The 20,869-nt window shown below is 37.1% G+C and overlaps 1 protein-coding gene, 1 non-coding gene and 1 pseudogene across 2 annotated transcripts; 1 reads left to right on the forward strand and 2 right to left on the reverse strand.

The window, feature by feature from the left end:
* Window positions 1–406: 406 nt before the first annotated feature.
* Window positions 407–513, reverse strand: LOC131180488 (small nucleolar RNA R71). The gene has a single exon (XR_009149255.1). It is a non-coding gene; the product is annotated as a small nucleolar RNA R71 (small nucleolar RNA).
* Window positions 514–14,253: 13,740 nt separating this feature from the next.
* Window positions 14,254–15,276, forward strand: LOC110670508 (germin-like protein subfamily 1 member 13). Its single transcript, XM_021832577.2, has 2 exons — window positions 14,254–14,407; window positions 14,562–15,276. The coding sequence occupies exons 1-2, from the start codon at window positions 14,293–14,295 to the stop codon at window positions 15,104–15,106; spliced, it is 660 nt and encodes a 219-aa protein (XP_021688269.2). The 5' UTR covers window positions 14,254–14,292; the 3' UTR covers window positions 15,107–15,276.
* Window positions 15,277–17,495: 2,219 nt separating this feature from the next.
* On the reverse strand, window positions 17,496–20,531 carry LOC110673588 (pentatricopeptide repeat-containing protein At5g18390, mitochondrial-like; annotated as a pseudogene).
* Between the last annotated feature and the right edge of the window lie 338 nt (window positions 20,532–20,869).

Below are 20,869 nucleotides of genomic sequence, written 5' to 3' on the forward strand. Positions count from 1 at the left end.
TGCAGCCCATTGTGAAGAGGTAGTAAATGCTAATCTGCCTAGGGGAAGTATGATGGATCATGCTTTTCCTCGTTTTGATGACTTGAGAGAGAGCATAGCAAGACCAAGAATTGATGCAAATAGCAACAAGATGGATTTTGGAGTCCTTCAAATGATTCAGAATTCTTAATTTGGGGGTCATCCTTCTGAAAATCCACACACACACCTGAAGAAGTTTGCTATGATTTGTGACATGTAAAAACAACCTGGAGTGTCTGATGATGCAGCAAGATTGAAGCTATTTCCATTCTCTTTGAAAGATAGAGCATTGGACTGGCTTGATTCTTTACCTCACAACTCCATTACAAATTGGGAGCAACTCACTGATGCATTTCTTGCACAATATTTTCCACCTGGAAAAACTCAAGAACTGAGGAATCAAATGACAGCTTTCAGACCAAGAGAAGATGAAACTCTTTATGAGTCATGGATAAGATGGAAGGAATTAGAGAGATTATGCCCACATCATGCCATTCCAAAATGGATGATAAACCAGAATTTTTACACCAATGTCACTCCTGCAATTAGAGGGATTATTGATGCTCAAACAGGAGGAGAATTTATTATGAAGCATGAAGATGAAGCTTATGAGCTATTGGAGAAAATTGCAAAGAATACTCATCTTTGGAGTAGTCCAAGAGGACCAGCTCCAACTCAAAAAAGGCAAGCTGTTGGAATGTATGATCTTGATCCATTCAACATGATTAATGCAAAGTTTGATGCACTTACTAATGTTTTGGCTAAGAAGATGGAAGACTTGACTATGTTGGTTAGTTCAACATCATCAGCTGGAAGTTCACAACAAGTGGCTTATGCAGAGGAAACTACCAGCTGTGGAGTAGATTATGGGGAACAAGCAGCATATGTTGGTAATTATGGAAACAAACATATGGGGAATTCTTATTCTCAAACTTACAATCCAAATTGGAGGAATCATCCCAACTTTTCATGGGGAAATCAGCAAAATCAAGTTCAAAATCAGAATTTTCAACCACAACAGCAACAAGGAGTTCCATATCAGCAAAATAGGCAACCATTGCCTAATTTTCAGCAGAAAAATATGAACCCTCCACCAAAACAGCAAGAACAAAGTTTCACCACAGAAGCTTTATTACAACAGATTCTTGCTAACCAAAATAAGCATAATGAGGAGATGAGAGAGATGAAAGCAAGGCTGGAACAGATGCAGACACATAACAGAATGCTGGAAAACCAGATTGCACAACAAGCATCTTCCTCAGGTGCTAAATCTTTTGGAAAACTTCCAAGTCAACCAGAAAACTCAAGAGAGCAGTGTCAAGCTATTACTTTAAGAAGTGGGAAAGTTATAAATGATGAGAAGAGTGAAAATAGTGAGAAGAGAGAAAATAAGAAAGAAACTGATGAGAGTGAAAGACAAGAGAGTACAGAAAAATGTAAAGAGGAAATTGAAGAAAAGGAAGAGAAATATATACCTCCTGAACCCTACAAACCACAACTTCCCTTTCCACAAAGATTTCACAAAGCCAAGCTTGATAAGCAATTTGGGAAGTTCTTAGAAGTTTTGAAGAAACTTTACATAAATGTGCCATTTGTTGATGCTCTTTCACAAATGCCCTCTTATGCAAAATTCTTGAAAGAAATTCTCTCAAACAAGAGGAAACTTGAAGATGATGAAACTGTAGCTTTGACAGAAGAATGTAGTGCTATCCTCCAAAGGAAACTTCCTCCAAAGCTCAAGGATCCAGGGAGTTTTTCAATTCCATGCCACATTGGGGAATCATGTTCTACAAAAGCTTTATGTGATCTAGGGGCTAGTGTTAGCCTTATGCCCCTCTCCGTTTATGAAAAGCTCAATATGGGAGATCTTAAGCCAACCCACATTTCTCTTCAGTTAGCTGACAGATCAATTAAGTATCCTGAAGGGATTTTGGAGAATGTGCCTCTGAAGGTTGGAAAGTTCTATATACCTGTTGATTTTGTCATCTTGGACATAGAGGAAGATTCTAATATCCCAATCATCTTGGGAAGACCCTTTCTAGCTACAGCAGGAGCATTGATTGATGTTAAAGGAGAAAAGCTGACTCTTAGGGTTGGTGAAGAGCAATTGGTTTTCAATATTAATAACACTATGAAGAAACATCATTCTGAAGCTGATACTTGCTTGAGAGTTGATATTATTGATGAGCTGGTTGAAGAACACTTCAGAAAGAAATATCCAGAAGATCCACTTGAAATTTGTTTGGTTCATGGAGGAAGCATAGACTATGACAACCCTCATGTGGCTGCATATGCTCAACACTTAGAGGGTAGTCCACCATTTATTTCTGCTCCAGTTTTTCAACTCACACAAAAGGAAAAAGTTGAATTTAAGCAACCATCATTCAAGGAAGAAGATGCACCTAAGGTAGAACTTAAGCAACTTCCTTCTCAGCTCAGGTATGAATTTCTTGGCACCAATAACACTTATCCAGTAATTGTAAATGCAAATTTGAGTACTTTAGAGGCTGATAAGTTGTTAAGAGTGTTGAGACAATTCAGAAAAGTCTTATGATACACCATAGATGACATTAAGGGAATAAGCCCACACTTTTGCATGCATAGAATTAGTTTGGAAGAAAATTGTAAACCATCTATTGAACATCAAAGGAGGTTGAACCCAAATATGAGAGAAGTTGTTAAAAAGGAAATTTTGAAGTTGCTTGATGCAGGGATCATATATCCCATCTCAGACAGTACTTGGGTGAGCCCAGTACATGTTGTCCCAAAAAAGGGTGGAATGACAGTTGTCAAAAATGAAAATAATGAATTAATTCCCACCAGAACAGTAACTAGTTGGCGAATGTGCATAGATTACAGAAAATTAAATGTTGCCACTAGAAAAGATCATTTTCCACTTCCCTTCATTGATCAGATGTTAGAAAGACTGGCTAGGCATTCTTACTTTTGCTATTTAGATGGATATTCGTGTTTTTTCAAATCCCTATCCATCCAAATGATCAAGAGAAAACCACTTTTACTTGTCCATATGGAACCTTTGCTTATAGGAGGATGCCATTTGGGTTGTGTAATGCACCAGCCACTTTTCAAAGGTGCATGATGGCAATCTTCTCAGATTTCATTGAAGACATAATGGAGGTTTTTATGGACGATTTTTCTGTTTATGGATCTTCATTTGACATATGCTTGGCTAACCTTTCTAAAGTTTTGCAACAAGTGCGAATCGACCTTGTGTTAAACTGGGAAAAGTGTCATTTCATGGTTCAGGAAGGGATAGTGCTTGGACATTTGGTATCTAACAGAGGAATAGAGGTTGATAAAGCCAAAGTTGAAGTGATAGAGAAGATGGCTCCTCCTACCAATGTCAAAGGAATTCGAAGTTTCCTAGGACATGCCGGGTTCTACAGACGCTTTATCAAGGATTTTTCTAAAATAGCCAAACCTTTGTCTAATTTGTTAAGTAATGACACACCATTTGTATTTGACCAAGAGTGTTTAGATGCCTTTTGCAGGTTAAAGCAAGCTCTTATCACTGCACCAATCATGCAACCACCTGATTGGAGCCTACCTTTTGAAATTATGTGTGATGCTAGCAACTATGCAATTGGGGCTGTTCTTGGTCAAAGAAAGGACAAAAAGGCTTATGCTATTTATTATGCTAGTAGAACACTAGATGAGGCTCAAACAAATTATGCAACAACTGAAAAGGAATTTTAGCAATTGTCTTTGCATTGGAAAAATTCAGACCTTACATTATTGACTCAAAGGTGGTTATATTTTCAGATCATGCAGCCATCAGGTATTTGCTCCGTAAAAAGGAGGCTAAACCTAGGCTCATTAGGTGGATTCTGATGTTACAAGAGTTTGATTTGGAGATTAGAGATAAGAAGGGAGCTGAAAATGTAGTTGCTGATAATCTTAGTAGGTTGAAATTGGATGGTGAAGAATTGGATGAATTCCCTATTGATGAGTTTTTCTTGGATGAACAACTTTTCTCTTTTGTTGCTAAATTACCTTGGTATGCAGACTTTGTGAATTATCTATCTTGTGGAGTTTTACCTCTAGGTATGACATGGCAACAAAAGAAAAAGTTTTTACATGAGGTGAAATTTTATAGATGGGATGATCCTTTACTCTTTAGGAGATGTTGTGATGGTTTAATAAGGAGATGTATTCCTGATGAAGAGACACAAAGTATTATGCATCATTGCCATGCTTCTGATTATGGAGGACATTTTGGAATCTCTAAAACAGCTAGTAAAATTTTGCAAGCTGGTTTCTTTTGGCCAAATCTTTTTAAGGATGTGAGGAAATTTGTGTTGGAATGTGATAAATGCCAAAGGAGTGGAAATTTGTCAAAAAGAGATCAAATGCCCCTAAATAATATTCTTGAAGTGGAATTATTTGATGTTTGGGGAATAGATTTTATGGGGCCATTTCCTCCTTCATTTGGTAATAGATACATCCTAGTTGGAGTTGACTATGTGTCAAAGTGGGTGGAAGCTATTGCAACTCCAACTAATGATGCTAGAGTTGTAGTGAAATTTTTGAAGAAATTTGTCTTGAGTAGATTTGGAGCTCCTAGGGCTATAATTAGTGATGGGGGTTCCCATTTTTGTAATAAGCAATTTGAGAGCTTAATGAGGAAGTATGGTGTAGTGCACAAGATAGCTACCCCATACCACCCTCAAACTTCAGGACAAGTTGAAATTTCTAATAGAGAGCTCAAGCATATTTTGGAGAAAACAGTGAACAATTCTCGGAAAGATTGGTCTATCAAACTAGATGATGCTTTATGGGCATATAGGACTGCTTACAAAACCCCTATAGGAACTACTCCCTTTAGGTTGGTGTATGGTAAGTCTTGTCATTTACCTGTGGAGCTAGAACATAGAGCATATTGGGCCATTCAGACCTTGAATTTTGATCTTAAGCAAGCTGGTGAGAAAAGGTTATTACAACTTAATGAGCTTGAGGAATTGAGGATGGATGCTTATGAAAGTGCCCGTATTTACAAAGAAAGAACTAAAGTTTGGCATGATAAGCACCTTAGGAAAAAGGAATTTAAAGAAGGTGATTCAGTTTTGTTGTTCAACTCAAGATTGAAATTGTTCCCTGGAAAACTTAAGTCAAGGTGGACTGGTCCATATAGAGTTTCTAAAGTTTTCCCTTATAGAGCAATTGAAATTTGGAGTGAAAAATCTGGGAATTTTAAGGTCAATGGGCATAGATTGAAACATTACATATCTGGAGACCCAATAAAGGGAGTAAGCTGTTACAAGCTCTCCAATCCCTCACCTCTTTTCAGTGAAATTCATGAAAAGTCCAGCTAAGGACTATAAATTAGCCCTCTTGGGAGGCATCCCAAGTCCTTTTATTTTGCTTTTGCTAATTTACCTTTATTCTCATTGCTTTTGTTTTTATCTTGAATCTCCCCAAATTCAATTTTTGACATTGTTGAATTTTGTCCCTTGTAGATATATTTCAATGGAGGAAGGTTGGTGAACTGCTGGGGAGTGACCCTTAACCTGAAATTATGTTCTTTAAATCTCCTACAAATTGATTGATTTTTGCTGCATAACCAGTGCAGGGTCTGCTACCTGGTTTATGCAGAGAGGAAAAGTGGAATCTGCAGCAAAAAGGGTGTCTGCAGTAAATGGCTTGTGTTTTTGGTGAGGTGGGGTGTGTGACTTTTAAGTATATGTGCTTTTAATGTTAATATGGTGGTAAGTGAGCCATTTTTGCAGTTTTGAGCTTACTTGGGTTGTGGATTCAAGGTGGACAATATTGCATTTTCTTGGCATGACTTAGGGAGTTCATCATTTGTGAATAGATGCAACTTTATGCAGATTTTATTGAGTTTTTAATGTGCTAAATGTTGATTTGCAGAATTCGAGTCAAAATGGCATGGGTCACAAATGCCTTTTATGCAGGATTTACTTTTACATGCTTGTGTGATGAAATTTTTTATGAATTTTGTATGTATTGATGTGTTTTTGATGAAAATTTCTCATGGTTTATACTTCATGGAATTATATTTCTTCATTCTAGGGTATTTTTCACACTTGCAAATCATGTTCCATTGCAATCTTAATCTTGTTGAATTGTGCATAAGCAACTGCATAGCTTATGCAATCCTGCATAACCACAATTCTTGCCATTTTCATTTATATTGCAAAGTGCATGAGAAGAGTGCATAGCTTATGCAACTCTGCATAGCCTAATTTTGTCAAATTTCATATCTTTCGAAACCTGCATAAGCAGAGTGCATGACTTATGCACATTTGCATAACTTCAAATTCTTCATTTTCTCTCTCTGCCGAAGTCTGCATAAGCAGAGTGCATGACTTATGCACTTCTGCATGACCAGAAATCCGAAAATTCCACACTTGCCGAGGGGTGCATAAGCAGAGTGCATAGCTTATGCACTTCTGCATGACCTCACACTCTGAATCTCAAAACCCACCGAAGAGTGCATAAGCAGAGTGCATAGCTTATGCACACCTGCATGACCACCAACCCAAATTCCAAAAGTTGCCGAAGGGTGCATGAGCAGAGTGCATGACCTATGCACTTCTGCATGACCCGATTCTCTGAAAAGCCAAATCCGCCGAGAGGTGCATAAGGGGAGTGCATAACTTATGCACTCCCGCATGACTTCACTCCTCAAATTTCAAAAGTCACCGAAACATGCATAAGCAGAGTGCATAGCTTATGCACAACTGCATAACCACATTTTCCAAACACCAAAACCCACCGAGAGGTGCATAAGGAAGGTGCATGACTTATGCACAACTGCATGACCACCAACCCAAGATTTCAATACCTGCCGAACAGTGCATAAGGACAGTGCATGACTTATGCACTTGTGCATGAGCTATTTCTCTGAAGTTCAAATCATTCTGAAACATGTATAAAAGAGTGCACAGGTTATGCATAAATCACTTTTCACTTATGCAGTTTCTACACAAACCCGATTCAAATCAAATTCCTTTTCGGTAACCAAAATTCCCACCTCCACTTCCCGACTCTTCTATCCACGACCGTCCTTCAACCTCCATTTCTTCCGGCATTGCCTCTCTCCCTTCTTCTCCACTAGCATTTTCACCACATAAACACTAAACTTCCCCCTGCATTTGCATTTCCGCCCTTATCTCTCCATCCTCTCCATCAGCAATGGAGTCGCCTCCCCATTCCCGTCCAGCTTCTCCTCTCGAGGTCTCGCCATTGTTAACGATACCTCCCAATCCCGATTCCCCTCCACAAGCGACACCCCCACCACCTCCCACAACCACGTACAAACGAAAAATCCGGTCGAAATCTGTGCGACCCATGTCCTCTGCCTCTCCTCTATCCAAACGCAAAGAACCACCCACCCCATTGTCGGAACCACCACCCAAAAAGCCAAAAGCTCTAGCCTCCACACCCTCTTCCAGCAAAAAGCCAATTTCAGTAGCTTCACAGGTATCAAAGTTACCTTGGCCTCTTCCTGATACAATTCAAAAGGCAGCTTTTAAGAGACTCAAGGATAGGAGGGTACAACCCACTAGGTATATATCTGCCGATTCTCTACAATCTCTTGGTTTATTTGACAATGTAGTTACATATCTTGATGCTATGGGTTGGATGGAATTTGTGCATAAGCAGGAGATAGTTTATCCAACTCTAGTTTTGGAGTTTATTTCTTCATTCTCTGCTACCCTCAAATTGCATGATGTAGACCATAAGCCAATTATGAAATTTAGATGTTTGGGGCAAAATAGAGAGCTGTCATTGGACCAATTTCATAGCATTTTTGGGTTTGCAATTGATGGGTTATTTCGAGTGCCACATACTGGAGTAGAGGTAGCAAACAAGGGTATTTGGAATGCTGCACAATTCTGGAGAATCATTACCAACCAACCTTAGACTTTCTCTGCTGGGAGATCAAAAACCTCTCAAATACTTGACCCTGCACTTAGGTTCATTCATAGGCTGATTGCTAGCACCATATTGGGCAGAGGGACTAATTCTGGTGCTGTGGGGAAATCTGAATTATTTATGTTATGGTATGCATTTCACAAGGTCAAGGTTTCTCCTGGTTATTTCTTTTGTGAGCATGTGCTGCATATTGCCACCAAATCCATAGGTGACATTGTTTTGGGTGGGCTCATAACTGTCATAGCCAAGCATTTTGGTTTTAATCCTGAAGAGCACCCAATACCAGCACTTGTGGACACTTTATATTTTGATACTGCACACTTAACCAAAACAGGGTTCAGTTTGCCACATTCTGACATTGCACAACCTGCAGCAGAAACTGAGCCCATTACACAACCAGAAGCCCAACCTTTTCCATCAGCCCCACAGCACTCTACTGAACCTACCCCACCCCCTCAGCCTGCACAGGACACCCCAGCAGCTTCTGCTCAGCCTACACCTCCTACAGCTGAACCTTCCTCATCCACAGCCCCTCCTGCATTCAACACTAAAGCCTTATTCACCTATCTTGAAAGGCTTAGTGATGATATATATTTTGTGGATAGGAAGCTTGACACTGGTCTTGATACACTCAAGGATCGTCATGATCAACTATTTGACCTTGTCATGGAAACCAGGGACAAGCAGAAAGAGTTGAAGGAGATGGTGAAGCAAATTATGCTTTTTCTGGGTATGCCACCTCCACCTCCATCACCTCCTCCAGCACCATTATTTCGACAAAGAACTACAGCCTACCAAATTTCCTTAGCAACATCTTTGGATAAGGGCAAAACAATAGAACTAGATTAGTTTTTGTTTTACTTTTGTTCCAACTTGTAGGACTTTTCCTTTGTAAATATGTTCAAACATTTATAGTTTGTTTTGAATTATGTTTGTTTGTTTTGAATTAGTTTGTTTTAAATTCTGTTTTTCTTGAAGTTTTATTGGATAGCTATTACATTAGTTTTCTTTGATTTTCATTGCACTTATTGCCCTTTTGTATATATTTGCCCATACTCTGTATATATTTCAATGCTTCTAGTGCTGGTTGTACATTTCCCCCTTGCCAATCCTCATGCAGCAGCTTTTGTATACACTGCACAGGCTATGAATTTCCTTATGCAAATATTTTGCATAGCCTGTGCAACCCTTTCTGCTACTTATGCAGAACTGCACAGGTTGTATTCCCCTTATGCAAATGTCCTGCATAGCCTATGCAACCCATATTGCCACTCATGCCGAACCGCACGGCTTATGCACCCTACTTATGCACTTGATCTGGACATCACTTTACTCTGCATAACCTGTGCAGCTTCTTATGCATCCCTTTATATCTTGCATTCTCCTCTGCTCCATACCAGGTAACTCTTTCTTTTTGCTCTTAATCTTTACAATTCCTGGTCAATATTATTTGCTTTGAGTTTTGGTTATCTACTACTTGAGACATTGAGGACAATGTCCAATTTTGAGTTTGGGGGTGCACATTTTGATTTTTGGCTTTATTTTTCACATTTTGAGTATAGGAGCATCTCATCCCATTCCATTTACATATATTGTAAATATTTACATACACATCCATACATACATATACATAGCACATTACACATTTACATACGCATTATACATCACATAGCACATATACAAATAGACAAATTGTACACATTGCACACAAATAGACAAATAGACTTCCTCCATTTAGTTAATGCATTACTCATTTTAGAAATCATGCATCATGCATTAAAATCTTTTGCCAAATCCCTTGAGTATTGAAAATGTGCCTATGAGAGTGATTTGACTCACCTTTTAGTTGGGTTTGTGGATTGAAAGTTTCCTAAGATGTGCAAGGTTTTGAAGTGTCTATCCCTTGCCTATATCTTCTTAGCCAAAAAGCCACCCAACTAGTCATTTGGAGATGGAAGTGTTTAGAGGGAATTATTGGATATAAGGTAGTCAAATGATGTCTCACCAATCCTAGAACAAATTTTCTAAACCTTTCAAGGCGAAATACCAGCTTGTACTTGAAGAGAGAAATGATTAGGCATTCTTTGATTTAAACCTTCTCATTTTAAACCTTTGGCCCTTTTTCCCAATTAAAATTTACCCTTGCAAACCCCTTTGAGCCTTTTTATCCCTAATTTTTCTTGAAATCCTTATTGTTACCTAGCCAATGAACCAAACACTCCAACCCTTTTCATGAGAATAATTATTACAACATTAGGTACACACACACACACACACACACACACACACACACACACACACACACACACACATATATATATATATATATATATATATATATAAGTAAAGTAAAAAATATACAACAAAAGGGAGAAGAAATGCTTGTCATCTTGTAAAAAATGCTAGTATATGTGCTTTTCACTATTGCCATTCAAAATGAAAGAAATCCACCCAAAGTATTAAAAGAAATGAGTTTGGGGGTGGCAAATTTTAGGGACAAGCATCAAAAGAAAATGCAAAATACAAGTCTAAAGTATCAAAATGTCCCTCCATTTTATGTGTTTTGTAAAATATGCTAGCACTTGACAATCCTCATTGTGTATTTCTTTCTCCTATATAAAAAAGAGAAACAGATATAATAAAGTGTACCTTATGTTTCAAAATTGAAAATATTCTCATGCTTTGAATACTTTTTACCCATCTTTCTTCTTAGCCTCATTTTGAACCCCATGGCCCCATTACATCCCTAAAAAGACATTTGATCTCTTGATAGTACTTGTTACATTAGTGGAGATAGGAGTAGGGAATTTGCTTATGGGATTGGAAAATTATCTATCCATTCATTTAATTCCATCATTCTATATAGAGACACTTTGCCTATTGATTGTCCTAGAATTCCTTTTGAGCATGACTTTCTCTTTTGATTTGTTGGTTTGGGGATTTTGAATGATAATTGACTTGATGGCTAAGCGGTGAAAGCTTGGATAAGCATTAAATTCTTTGCATTTTGAAGGATGGGTATATGGATTGCTGGTATGGCTGAAGGTGTGTTAAGTTACTTTAATAGGTGACTTTCATAGCTCTTTGGATAAGGCACCCCTAAAAGTTTTGCATCACATTTTAAAGTTTGCTTGAGGACAAGCAAAAGCTTGAGTTTGGGGGTATTTGATGCATACATTTTGCATAGTCATTTAAGTCTAATTTTATAACCATTTTTATTTGATTATTAGTCATTTTTAGCTAATTTCATTAGTTAATTAGTTAGTTTTTCATAGTTGTCAATTTTGCATTAATTTGTAATTTTTACTTTGTTTTGTAGGAAAAATGGTGTTTTTGAAGGACCGAAGAGAATTTTGCCATTGAGGAGTGTCTTCTACAGCCAAAGATGTCAAAAACAAGTTTTCAAGCTGAAATATGCATTGACCAAACTGTGCATAACTTGCCGCATAAGCTATGCAGATCTGCATAAGGAGAAAAATCACTGTTCCAGAACCAGCCGAAATGTGCATAAGGAGACTGCATAGCTTATGCACATTCACGCCTCCCTTATGCACATTCACGCCTCCCTTATGCACTTTCACGGAATTGTGCATAACCTATGCACCAAGTCATGCAGTTTCGCATAAGTGACCCAGAAACAGCCGAAAACTGCATAAGGGACTGCATGACTTATGCAGTCCACTTATGCAGTCCCATAAAGAGTTCATTAATGAGCTGGCAGAAGATTCCCTCAGATAATTCCTCCTAGAACATACCATTTTAGGGCTCCATGTCAGAAAATACTATAAATAGTCCCATTTTCCCATTTTAATGGGGGAGAAACAAAAGGAGCAGAAAAGAAAAGGAGAAGAAAGGCAGAATTTGAGGAGACACTTTCACCTTCCACACCATTTTCAACTAAGATTTGCAGATTTCTTTCTTCCCTTATATTTTTCTACATTTCTAGTGTTTAATTTCTTATTCCTTAGCTTAGATTAAAGCTTTATTTCCATTTAAACTCAATATATCTTGTAAGCATTATGGATAGTGAGTAGTTTACCTTTGATTCTGGAGTAAGGGTTGTAATATTTGAGATATTTTATGGATTTTGATTGGGTAATTCATATTTTGTGGTCTTAATGAGTTTTATTCATTTCTTGTGCGCTTAATGACATGCTTAGTGTAGGATCCCATTAAGTAATGTTCTTAATCCATAGTTGAAGCACCGAAAGGAGAAGGCCTTGTGATAGATAATCAAGAAATTGGACTTAATTAACTTAGACCTAGAAATAGGCTAAGGATTAAAAGGATTCACAGATTAATTAAAGAACTTAATGGGTCTTAATTAACTCTAAGTCCACGAAAGTAGGATTAGATTGATTAAGACACTCTTTGTCTCACTCGAAAGGGAATTCAAAGGATTTAAGAATTAATCTCCTTAAAACCCATAAGTTTCATAAAATTGGATAACCGATCTAAAATCCCAAAATAGCTCGAATATGAAATCCCGAACTCCGGAATCGCCTTTTTACCATTGTTAATTTCTAATCGAATTTAATTACTTGCCATTTTGAATATTGCCATATTTGAACTTGCTTATTTCAATTTGATGCGATTTTAGTTTAATTAATACATTGTTGAATAGAATATTAATTTTACACATTTAGATTTCATACTCCATTACCCATCAATTCATTACTTTAATTTCAAAAATACTTCAATTTAGTCAACTTTTATATCAAAAATTCAATCATTAACTCAACTCCTCGTGGGAACGATATCTTTACTGTATTACTTGTACGACCCGTGCACTTGCGGTTGGGCCACATCAATTGTTAAATTGTGAATAATTTTAGTGCTTTTATAACATATTATTAAAATTTTTTAGCTAAATGTTTTATAATTTGAATTTAATTACCTATTTTATTAATTAATTAGATAAATTATTCTTTAATCCCTAAATATTATCATTGTTTACAGTTTTACTCTTCTATTTTGATAATCACATCAGTATATCCCAACATTTAATTTCGTCAAATAAAATGGTTCTTTCATCCATTTTTCTCAATATATTATAGCATGTTTCACTGTAAACAATATATTATAGCTCTTTTTATCTCCCCGTTTCTCTCTCTCTCTCTCTTACCATATATGTCTCCTCCATCCTCTCTCTCCCTTAAAACCAAAAACAGGCGTGAAAAAGGAAAATTAAAACTCTAGGAGGTGAAAATGATCTTCATCAAAGCTTACAGAAGCTTGAAAGAGTTGAGCAAGTCCAAGTTGATATTGAAAATTAATTCAAAAGGAGGGATGATGAAATGTAGGGTAAAATACAATTTAGCTTCTGAGGTTTAACAAAACTTACAATTTAATTTTTGTATTTTCCAAACCAAGCGATTTAAGTATCTAAAATTTGACAAAACTTACAATTTAGTTATTACCCTTAAAATTTCATTAAGTTACCATTAATTTTAACAAATATAACTAAAATGCCATTATCTTTATTTTTAATCAGAAAATAATTTAATCCCTAAGATTTTGTTTATTAACAATTTAGTCCCTATATTTTTAAAATGTGAGTCCATTAAATTAAAAAATTGCAAATTTAAATTATTAAAATATGAATTAATTGCATTAAGGTCCTTAAAATTTTTGGTTAATTACAAAATCATCCATATATTTTACAAATGATCCTTAAATAGAATAACTATTTTTAAACAAGCCCTTATAATTTTGTATAATTCTATTAATTATGTCAAATAATATATAAATAATTATATATACACACATATAAAATATTAAATTTCACATAATATATTATATTGCTGTATATAAAAAAAGAAAAAAAATATGGACACAAATTGTTATTAAAATAAAACTTTAAACTAATTTGTTTTCAAATTGAAAATAGAGTTGAAAACGTTTTTTGTATTTTTGCTAAATTTAATGTAGAATTAATCATAATACTACTGGTAATAGCTAATTTATAGGTTTATTAAAATGTTAATGACTAAATTACTTGGTTTTGAATATAAAAACTCAGTTATAGGCTTTGTTAATTTTCAAAGATTCAATTATAGCTTACCCTTAAATATATAATAATTAATCATTAACAACTATTCGGCAATGGTAATGGACTCAAAATACAGCATAAATGGTGGTGGGAGTCACATGAAAAATAAGTGGACCCCATATCTGTGTTTTAAATCTGTCATAGTCCAAGACTAGGTAAGCTTTTCCCCTTGGCAATCTTTCATCAGCGTGTAGATCACGGGGAGTAGTTGAGGGACTTTCACCTATAAATACTTGATCTATTCATGCAAGATTTTTCACATCTTCTCCGCAACAACTAAAGGCTAGAGAAATAGTCACAAAATGAAGGCCTTTCATTTCCTTCTCTTGTTGGCTTTGGCTTTCTCTTTTGTCTCTGCCTTCGATCCTAGCCCTCTCCAGGACTTTTGTGTTGCAATACCTGAACCTAAGAATGCTGGTGCAGTACTGTTGCTTTAAGTTTTTCTTCTTTGTTTCACCTTTCTGTCATAGTATTATCCAATAAAGAATAGTATTTCCTCTATAGAAATCTTTTTCTTATTTTGTTATATGCACGTTCAGTGGATACTGACAATAACTTTTATGTAATGCAGTGTTTGTTAATGGGAAGTTCTGCAAGAACCCAAACCTTACCGTAGCTGGAGATTTCTCCTTTTCGGGACTCAATATTCCTGGAAATACAGCAAATCGAGTTGGATCGAATGTCACCCTCGTGAATGTTGATGTGCTACCAGGACTCAACACTCTTGGTATTTCTCTCGCTCGGTTAGACTATGCACCCAATGGTGGCTTAAACCCTCCCCACATTCACCCTTGTGGCACAGAGATCCTTGTGGTTGTGGAAGGCACCCTTCATGTTGGCTTTGTGACATCCAACCCTAATCGGTTTATCTCCAAAGTCTTATACCCTGGAGATGTTTTTGTATTTCCAATTGGTCTCATTCACTTCCAGTTTAATATTGCAAAGACGAAAGCGGTTGCCTTTGCTGGACTAAGCAGCCAAAACCCAGGTGTTATCACTATAGCAGATGCAATCTTTGGGCCTGATCCACCCATTAATCCTGATGTTCTTGCTAAGGCCTTCCAACTGGACAAGGATGTCGTGGAAAAACTTCAGAAACTGTTTGAGAATGCATAAAACAGCCATCCGAAAATCAGTGCAGCTTACTGTTTAAGAATTGTGTTTAGTTATTATGTTTCCTGCAGTGTCGCCAATAATTGAGCTCGCATATCCTGATTAAATGAATAGATGTTTTCTTGGTGTATCTTTACTAATTAAATAAACAGATGTTTTCTCTTTGTGCCTTACTAGAACACTTGGATAAAAGAAATAGTGTACCATAAATTTAATCAAACTAACAATCAATTCAGTTAAATTAAGAATCAAATTGATTCGTCTCACTCTGATTTGACCAACGTTTTCATTTTTTTACTTGAAGTAAAACTAAGAATTAAAAAAAAAAAATTAGTTAGATGCTCAAGACGTGGAAAATGGAATATGCTCGCTTAGATTTTTTTTTTTTTTTTTTTCCGAAAGGATAGAAAATCATTTGATTAGAAAAAGGAGTTACAGGCCTAAGACTAAAAGCTTACAACAAGAAGCCCTTAAGGTCCACAAACAAGGAAAGATGCAGATGAGATTGTCTCCACTAGGCCAGCTGTCGACCGCATTTTCAGTAGCAACAGGGAAGGTGAACCAAACGAAGAAAAATGAGATCATTTTCTTGCTCAAGAAACCAGTTTTAACAAAGAAACCAGTCAAAATCCCAAGCGTATCTTTCTTTCACGGCCCTAGACCTAACAGACTCTTAACCAACAACAGAAACAACAGTCTTTGGCGAGGCAGTGCACGGCAAAGCTCTTAGCATTTCTAGCCTTAAGGGTCAACTCCAGTCAGTAGGCAAATGCAAGAACCAGTCGAACAGTTAGACGATCCCAGAGGTACCAAGCACAACTAAAATAATAACACCCTCCATAGCCCAACCCAGAGAAACTCCAACCATGCAATGCCAAGACAAAGCCAGACCTACATGCAAACTATATCATCCAAAGTAGATCAACAAAAACTCTCTATAGTTGGCGCCAGATCTACCGCAAAAACTCGAAAATAACACTATTTATGCACAAACATTGTCCAAAAGTTGGGAGGGCATAACCGGCTTTTCGGACAGGGAATGAAGTCCCCCTTGCCCCAATGTGGCAGAGGAAGGCATAGGCCAAATGCCTTAGGAGAGGAAAAACGAGGGAGGAAATTTCTCTCTCTACTAGTTAGAGAGAGAGAATGTAATTCTTAATAATAATGGGGGTTATGCTCTTGCTTAGAATTCAATAGAGAGAATGTAATTCTTAATAATAATGGGGGTTATGCTCTTGCTTAGAATTCAATATGTTAAATAGACGCCACTGCATATGGAATGTAATTCGATGACTTCACTTTGCAAAATATATAAATATTTATAGGTAAAGCCAAAAAAGGCTTCGAACCACTCCCAAGAAAACCAAACGAAAACTTAAACTTCTGATTGAACTTTTTGGATAATTATTGCAAGACATTGTCCAGAAGCCATTATTAGCTCACAAATGATGCACCCATTTTTCCTGCTCAATGAAATTAGACACACATATAAAAGCAGTCATTTAATATTGAAAAAGAGATCAAGAAAAACTGTACATGGACACTACCAACTAAAACCTGGTTAATAGACCGTCCCTTGGTTCTTCAGGTTTTGATATCTGTTTGTGGATAAGTACGTGTGTGAACTTATAAAGATTAGCGTACTTTGATAAAATTGCTACAGTTTTACTAAGAAGCCTGTCCTTTCCCTGTACTTATATGTTTACATATCTATCTTCCATTAAAAAAAAAAAAATAGGTCGCCTCTTGCACACAACCTAGGCTAGTAAAAACTTACTAATCCAACAACAGTAAAACCCAACAACAGCAAAATTGCAGAAGTAAAAATAAAAAGACTATAAAACAGAACAAAAGTGCAGAAGTGCAAGATAATTAGGATTCAAACTCCGAAATCCTACCAGTTTAGATACAATTATAGAGTGCTTACTATCTGGGGCTTTCAATTATATTATAAGCAAAGAACGTTAGCTGCTGCGTCTCCATGGTCGCACTCATCGAGGTTTGAACCGTACAAATCACCAACTCAACCGAGATTGTGCCATAGCTTGAACCAGATAACCAACCCAAACCACTTCTTGGAAAATGTATAAAAAGTTGCATTTTAAAATAAGATTGTTTTCCGTTATACACCTACTTTATATTGACAAATATATATCATCAATACAATAAAGATTTAGATGGTGGCTGCTGGCACAAAGCTCGGAAGCAACCATGCATAGTATTATACTAATGAACCAGTTCAAAATGAAATTAAAAATTTATTAGAGAGAGAAAATGGCAAGACAGATGAAGGATATTATAAAATAGGGTGTTTAAATTAGATCTTGATGGCTTCTTTTCCTTCAAAAAAAGGTCCAAACACCAAACAAATATACATATATGTGTGTGTGACTGCATCATTGGTATGATGAACTAGCACTAGATAATTTATTATCAAGTTTGCTGAGAGATCTGTGCTATGTCTTGCTTGAATTCAACATTGTTAACTTACATGATGGATAACAATTACTTCATTGACATGATCTGCAGACAGACAAAAGGAAACTTTTTCCTGTTGCCACAAGGTTTTTAATGTTGTATGCACTCTGCCACAACCGTTTGTTCTCCATTTAGTTATAGAATTACTAGAATAAGGTCGTTCTGTCCCCATGTCCCCATGGTCCTACAGCAATAGAACTACTAAACTCGTCTTGGATTGGATCATAGCTAGCTTTGAAGATGACCAACCAAAACCTCTCCTTGAAAACCATTATTTTCTGTTATTCTGTGTGGCAATAGATAACCCCTTCAGTGCTGGTATAATCTCGTTTCTGTGGTTGGGAACAAAACCCCAGTTCTTTCCACTGCTGCAGAAAAAAGCACAATGGGAGCAATTCACCAAGAACAATCTGGAGACACAATGTTCAGATGAAGATCTCACACAATAATCTGCCAGCACTTCACTTTCTCCTGTCTCACATCTATTGCTTAACATCATAGGTGGCGGAGGTATTAAACCTGATCTGAAAGCAAGCGGTGGATGTATCTGAAGACTGAGCAGCGACTGATAATCAATACCTGTAGAAACCGGCAGAACAGAATCGCTAAAATAAAAACTCTGTTATTTTGCCCCCTCAATTTGACAGTGCAAATGGTGGTGATCATTGGAAGCATGAAACTAAAAAGGGCGAGAATTTTTCCTCTCATTTTTTCCCAAGGCAAACAACACAATCGTGTAATTTTCTAAAGTAAGCAAATTGGAAACGAATGATTCATAATAAACCCACATTGTACAACAAGTGGAAAGACATGAGAGTCCAATTAAAGACTTCAGATGTTAGAGAAAAGAGAATGACCATTGACCAGTAATCATAAAAAAGATAGCTTATCCAACAAATGATCAGATACAAGCCCTTCCCAGTTTGAACAACTATGTACATCAAGGTTAGAGATAAAAAAAACCAGAATTTAAGCTGATCTAACCAGGATTAGGACAACTAAACACTATCCCATACAACAGAGTCATTTGAACCAAGAATTTGAATTGCAGGTAATGACCACTAGAGTAGATTTGTTTTGATCAACTGTAAATTCTATGTGCCAATGCCAAACAAAGTAGAGATATAATTCCAACTCCACAATCAGATTAACAAGGACAAGCTTTCAACAATCATGAATACTGAAATTGGACTTGAGGTTGAACAGAACTAAAGAGCTCATGAAAAAAAAAAAAAAAAAAAAAAAAAAAAAGAGGAAGAAGAAGAAGAAGAAGAAGAAAAAGACCAAGTCTGAATTCCAAGGCTCAATTACATGCAACAAAAGACAGGTTTAGGAAAACTGAACAACTTAAATAACAATAATATTTGAGCATTTCCAAATGGTGAATAAGAACTAAATGGCATCCAACTGCAAAAGTAGGGAATAATAGACAGGCATCTACCTGTCCAAAATCAGCCAGCTTTCATATTCAGCAGCACTTCTATCATCCTTGAGCTCAATGTTGCACATTTCTACCAAAATCCATCCGTAATGCAGAAATTGTAGTCATCAACTGCTACAATCAAACACTGCAAAGAGACACTTCCGGCTGCTCTATCCTCTTACCCAGATCATGCTTCCCACAATTCTTCAACCCATCAATAACCATATCGTAGCACCTTGAAATTGGCGTCAAATCTAAACCAAATAATTGGCTGCTTCCGCATATCTGCCTCCTCGTCCACACATAGTTATCAACATTGTATACACAGGCCTATTTGGAGGGTGCCCTTTCACCTTCATTTCACCAAAGAAACAAAAGGCATCGTCAATTTGACCTCTCATGCACATCCCCTTGATTCTTGGCCCATACAAACTAGGAAATGGCCTATGCCCATCCTCAATCGCATTGTGCAATAACCGAAAAGCCTCATCAATCCTGCCCACCTTTGAAACAGCAGGAATCAAAATATTTTAAGTGTTTATATCAGGACAAAACCCCAACTTGCCCACACTACGATACATATCAACACAAAAATCAACCTCCCCTACTTTACAAACAGCTTCCATCAAAGAATTAAACGTATTAACATCTGGTACAAAGCCCTCTTTAGTAATCTTGATAACCATTTTCTTGGCAGATTCCAAATACCCTGCATTCAACAACCCTTCAATCACCAAGTCTCTCCTTCTCACAGAAGGATTAAATCCCTTGTTAATCATTTCCTCTAAAAACTGCTGTGCCTCCCTCAACTTCCCACTGGAGCACCACCCATTAACAAGAACCATGAAAGTCCTCTTTTTCAGGAACCAAACCCTTCCTAATGATCCTCCTAATCAAAGCATAAGCTCCATGGAACATTCTCACTTCACAAAGAGCAAAAAGAACATCAACACATTGTTCACCATTGAAACTACTACACCTACTAAAAACCTACACGGCCTGATCGATGTGTCCATGTTTCCCATACTCTTTGATGATAGAACACACCGTATCAGTGGAAATACTGAATTGGGGGTATTGCTTTTTCATTTGGGTAATGATTTTCGACATCGAAGCATATCGTTTTGAGCGAGCAAGGGTTTTGACGAGTTCTCCGTATTCGACGGAAGTGGGGGTGTAATAGGCGCGGGCCCATGTGAAGAAGCGTCAAGATTCGGAAGGAGAGTCAGAGCAGGTGCGTAGGACGCTGAAGTCGAGCTCAGAGTTCACGGGAAGGTTGAGCCTGTTGAGAGTGCGTTCAGGATAGATGTCGTGACGGACTATGTGTATCAAGGCAAAGTAGGCGTCTTTGTTGGCGGAGCGAGTCGAGGAATTTCGGTGGCGGAGGTGTTGGAGGATAGGCGATGGTTCTGGGAAGGGTGAGGTAGCATGTTCGAAGGCACGTGAAGAGGAGACTTGGCACAAATGCGCATTTTCCAGGGAGTCGAGTGGGGTGCAAGAAACAGTTACCGCCAAGAAATCAAGTATAGATTATTGCCTAAAGCGACCGAAGAGAAATTTACAAAATAAGTCTAAAGCATGAAAACATAGTGCTCTTCATAAACAAAAATTTTTAATTATTTTTTAAATTAAAGAGAATGCACATAAGCAAGTTATTTCTAGAGAGAGAAATTCCTCTCTGCTTGGTCCTGCGAGCCTTCCTCCTTCGAGTTTTCTTTTGCCTCAATCTAAGGCTTTTTTTGCCCCTTTTGAGTAGGGGGCGACTTCTTCGCCTGACTTGTAGTTTTTTGTTGACTAGAAGAATTTTGATGTACAATTCAACAAAAAGTATTATTATTCAACAAAAAACCACTCTGTTCTTGTTG

Source organism: Hevea brasiliensis, chromosome 5 (genome assembly GCF_030052815.1).
Source record: "Hevea brasiliensis isolate MT/VB/25A 57/8 chromosome 5, ASM3005281v1, whole genome shotgun sequence".
Classification (NCBI taxonomy): Eukaryota; Viridiplantae; Streptophyta; class Magnoliopsida; order Malpighiales; family Euphorbiaceae; genus Hevea; species Hevea brasiliensis.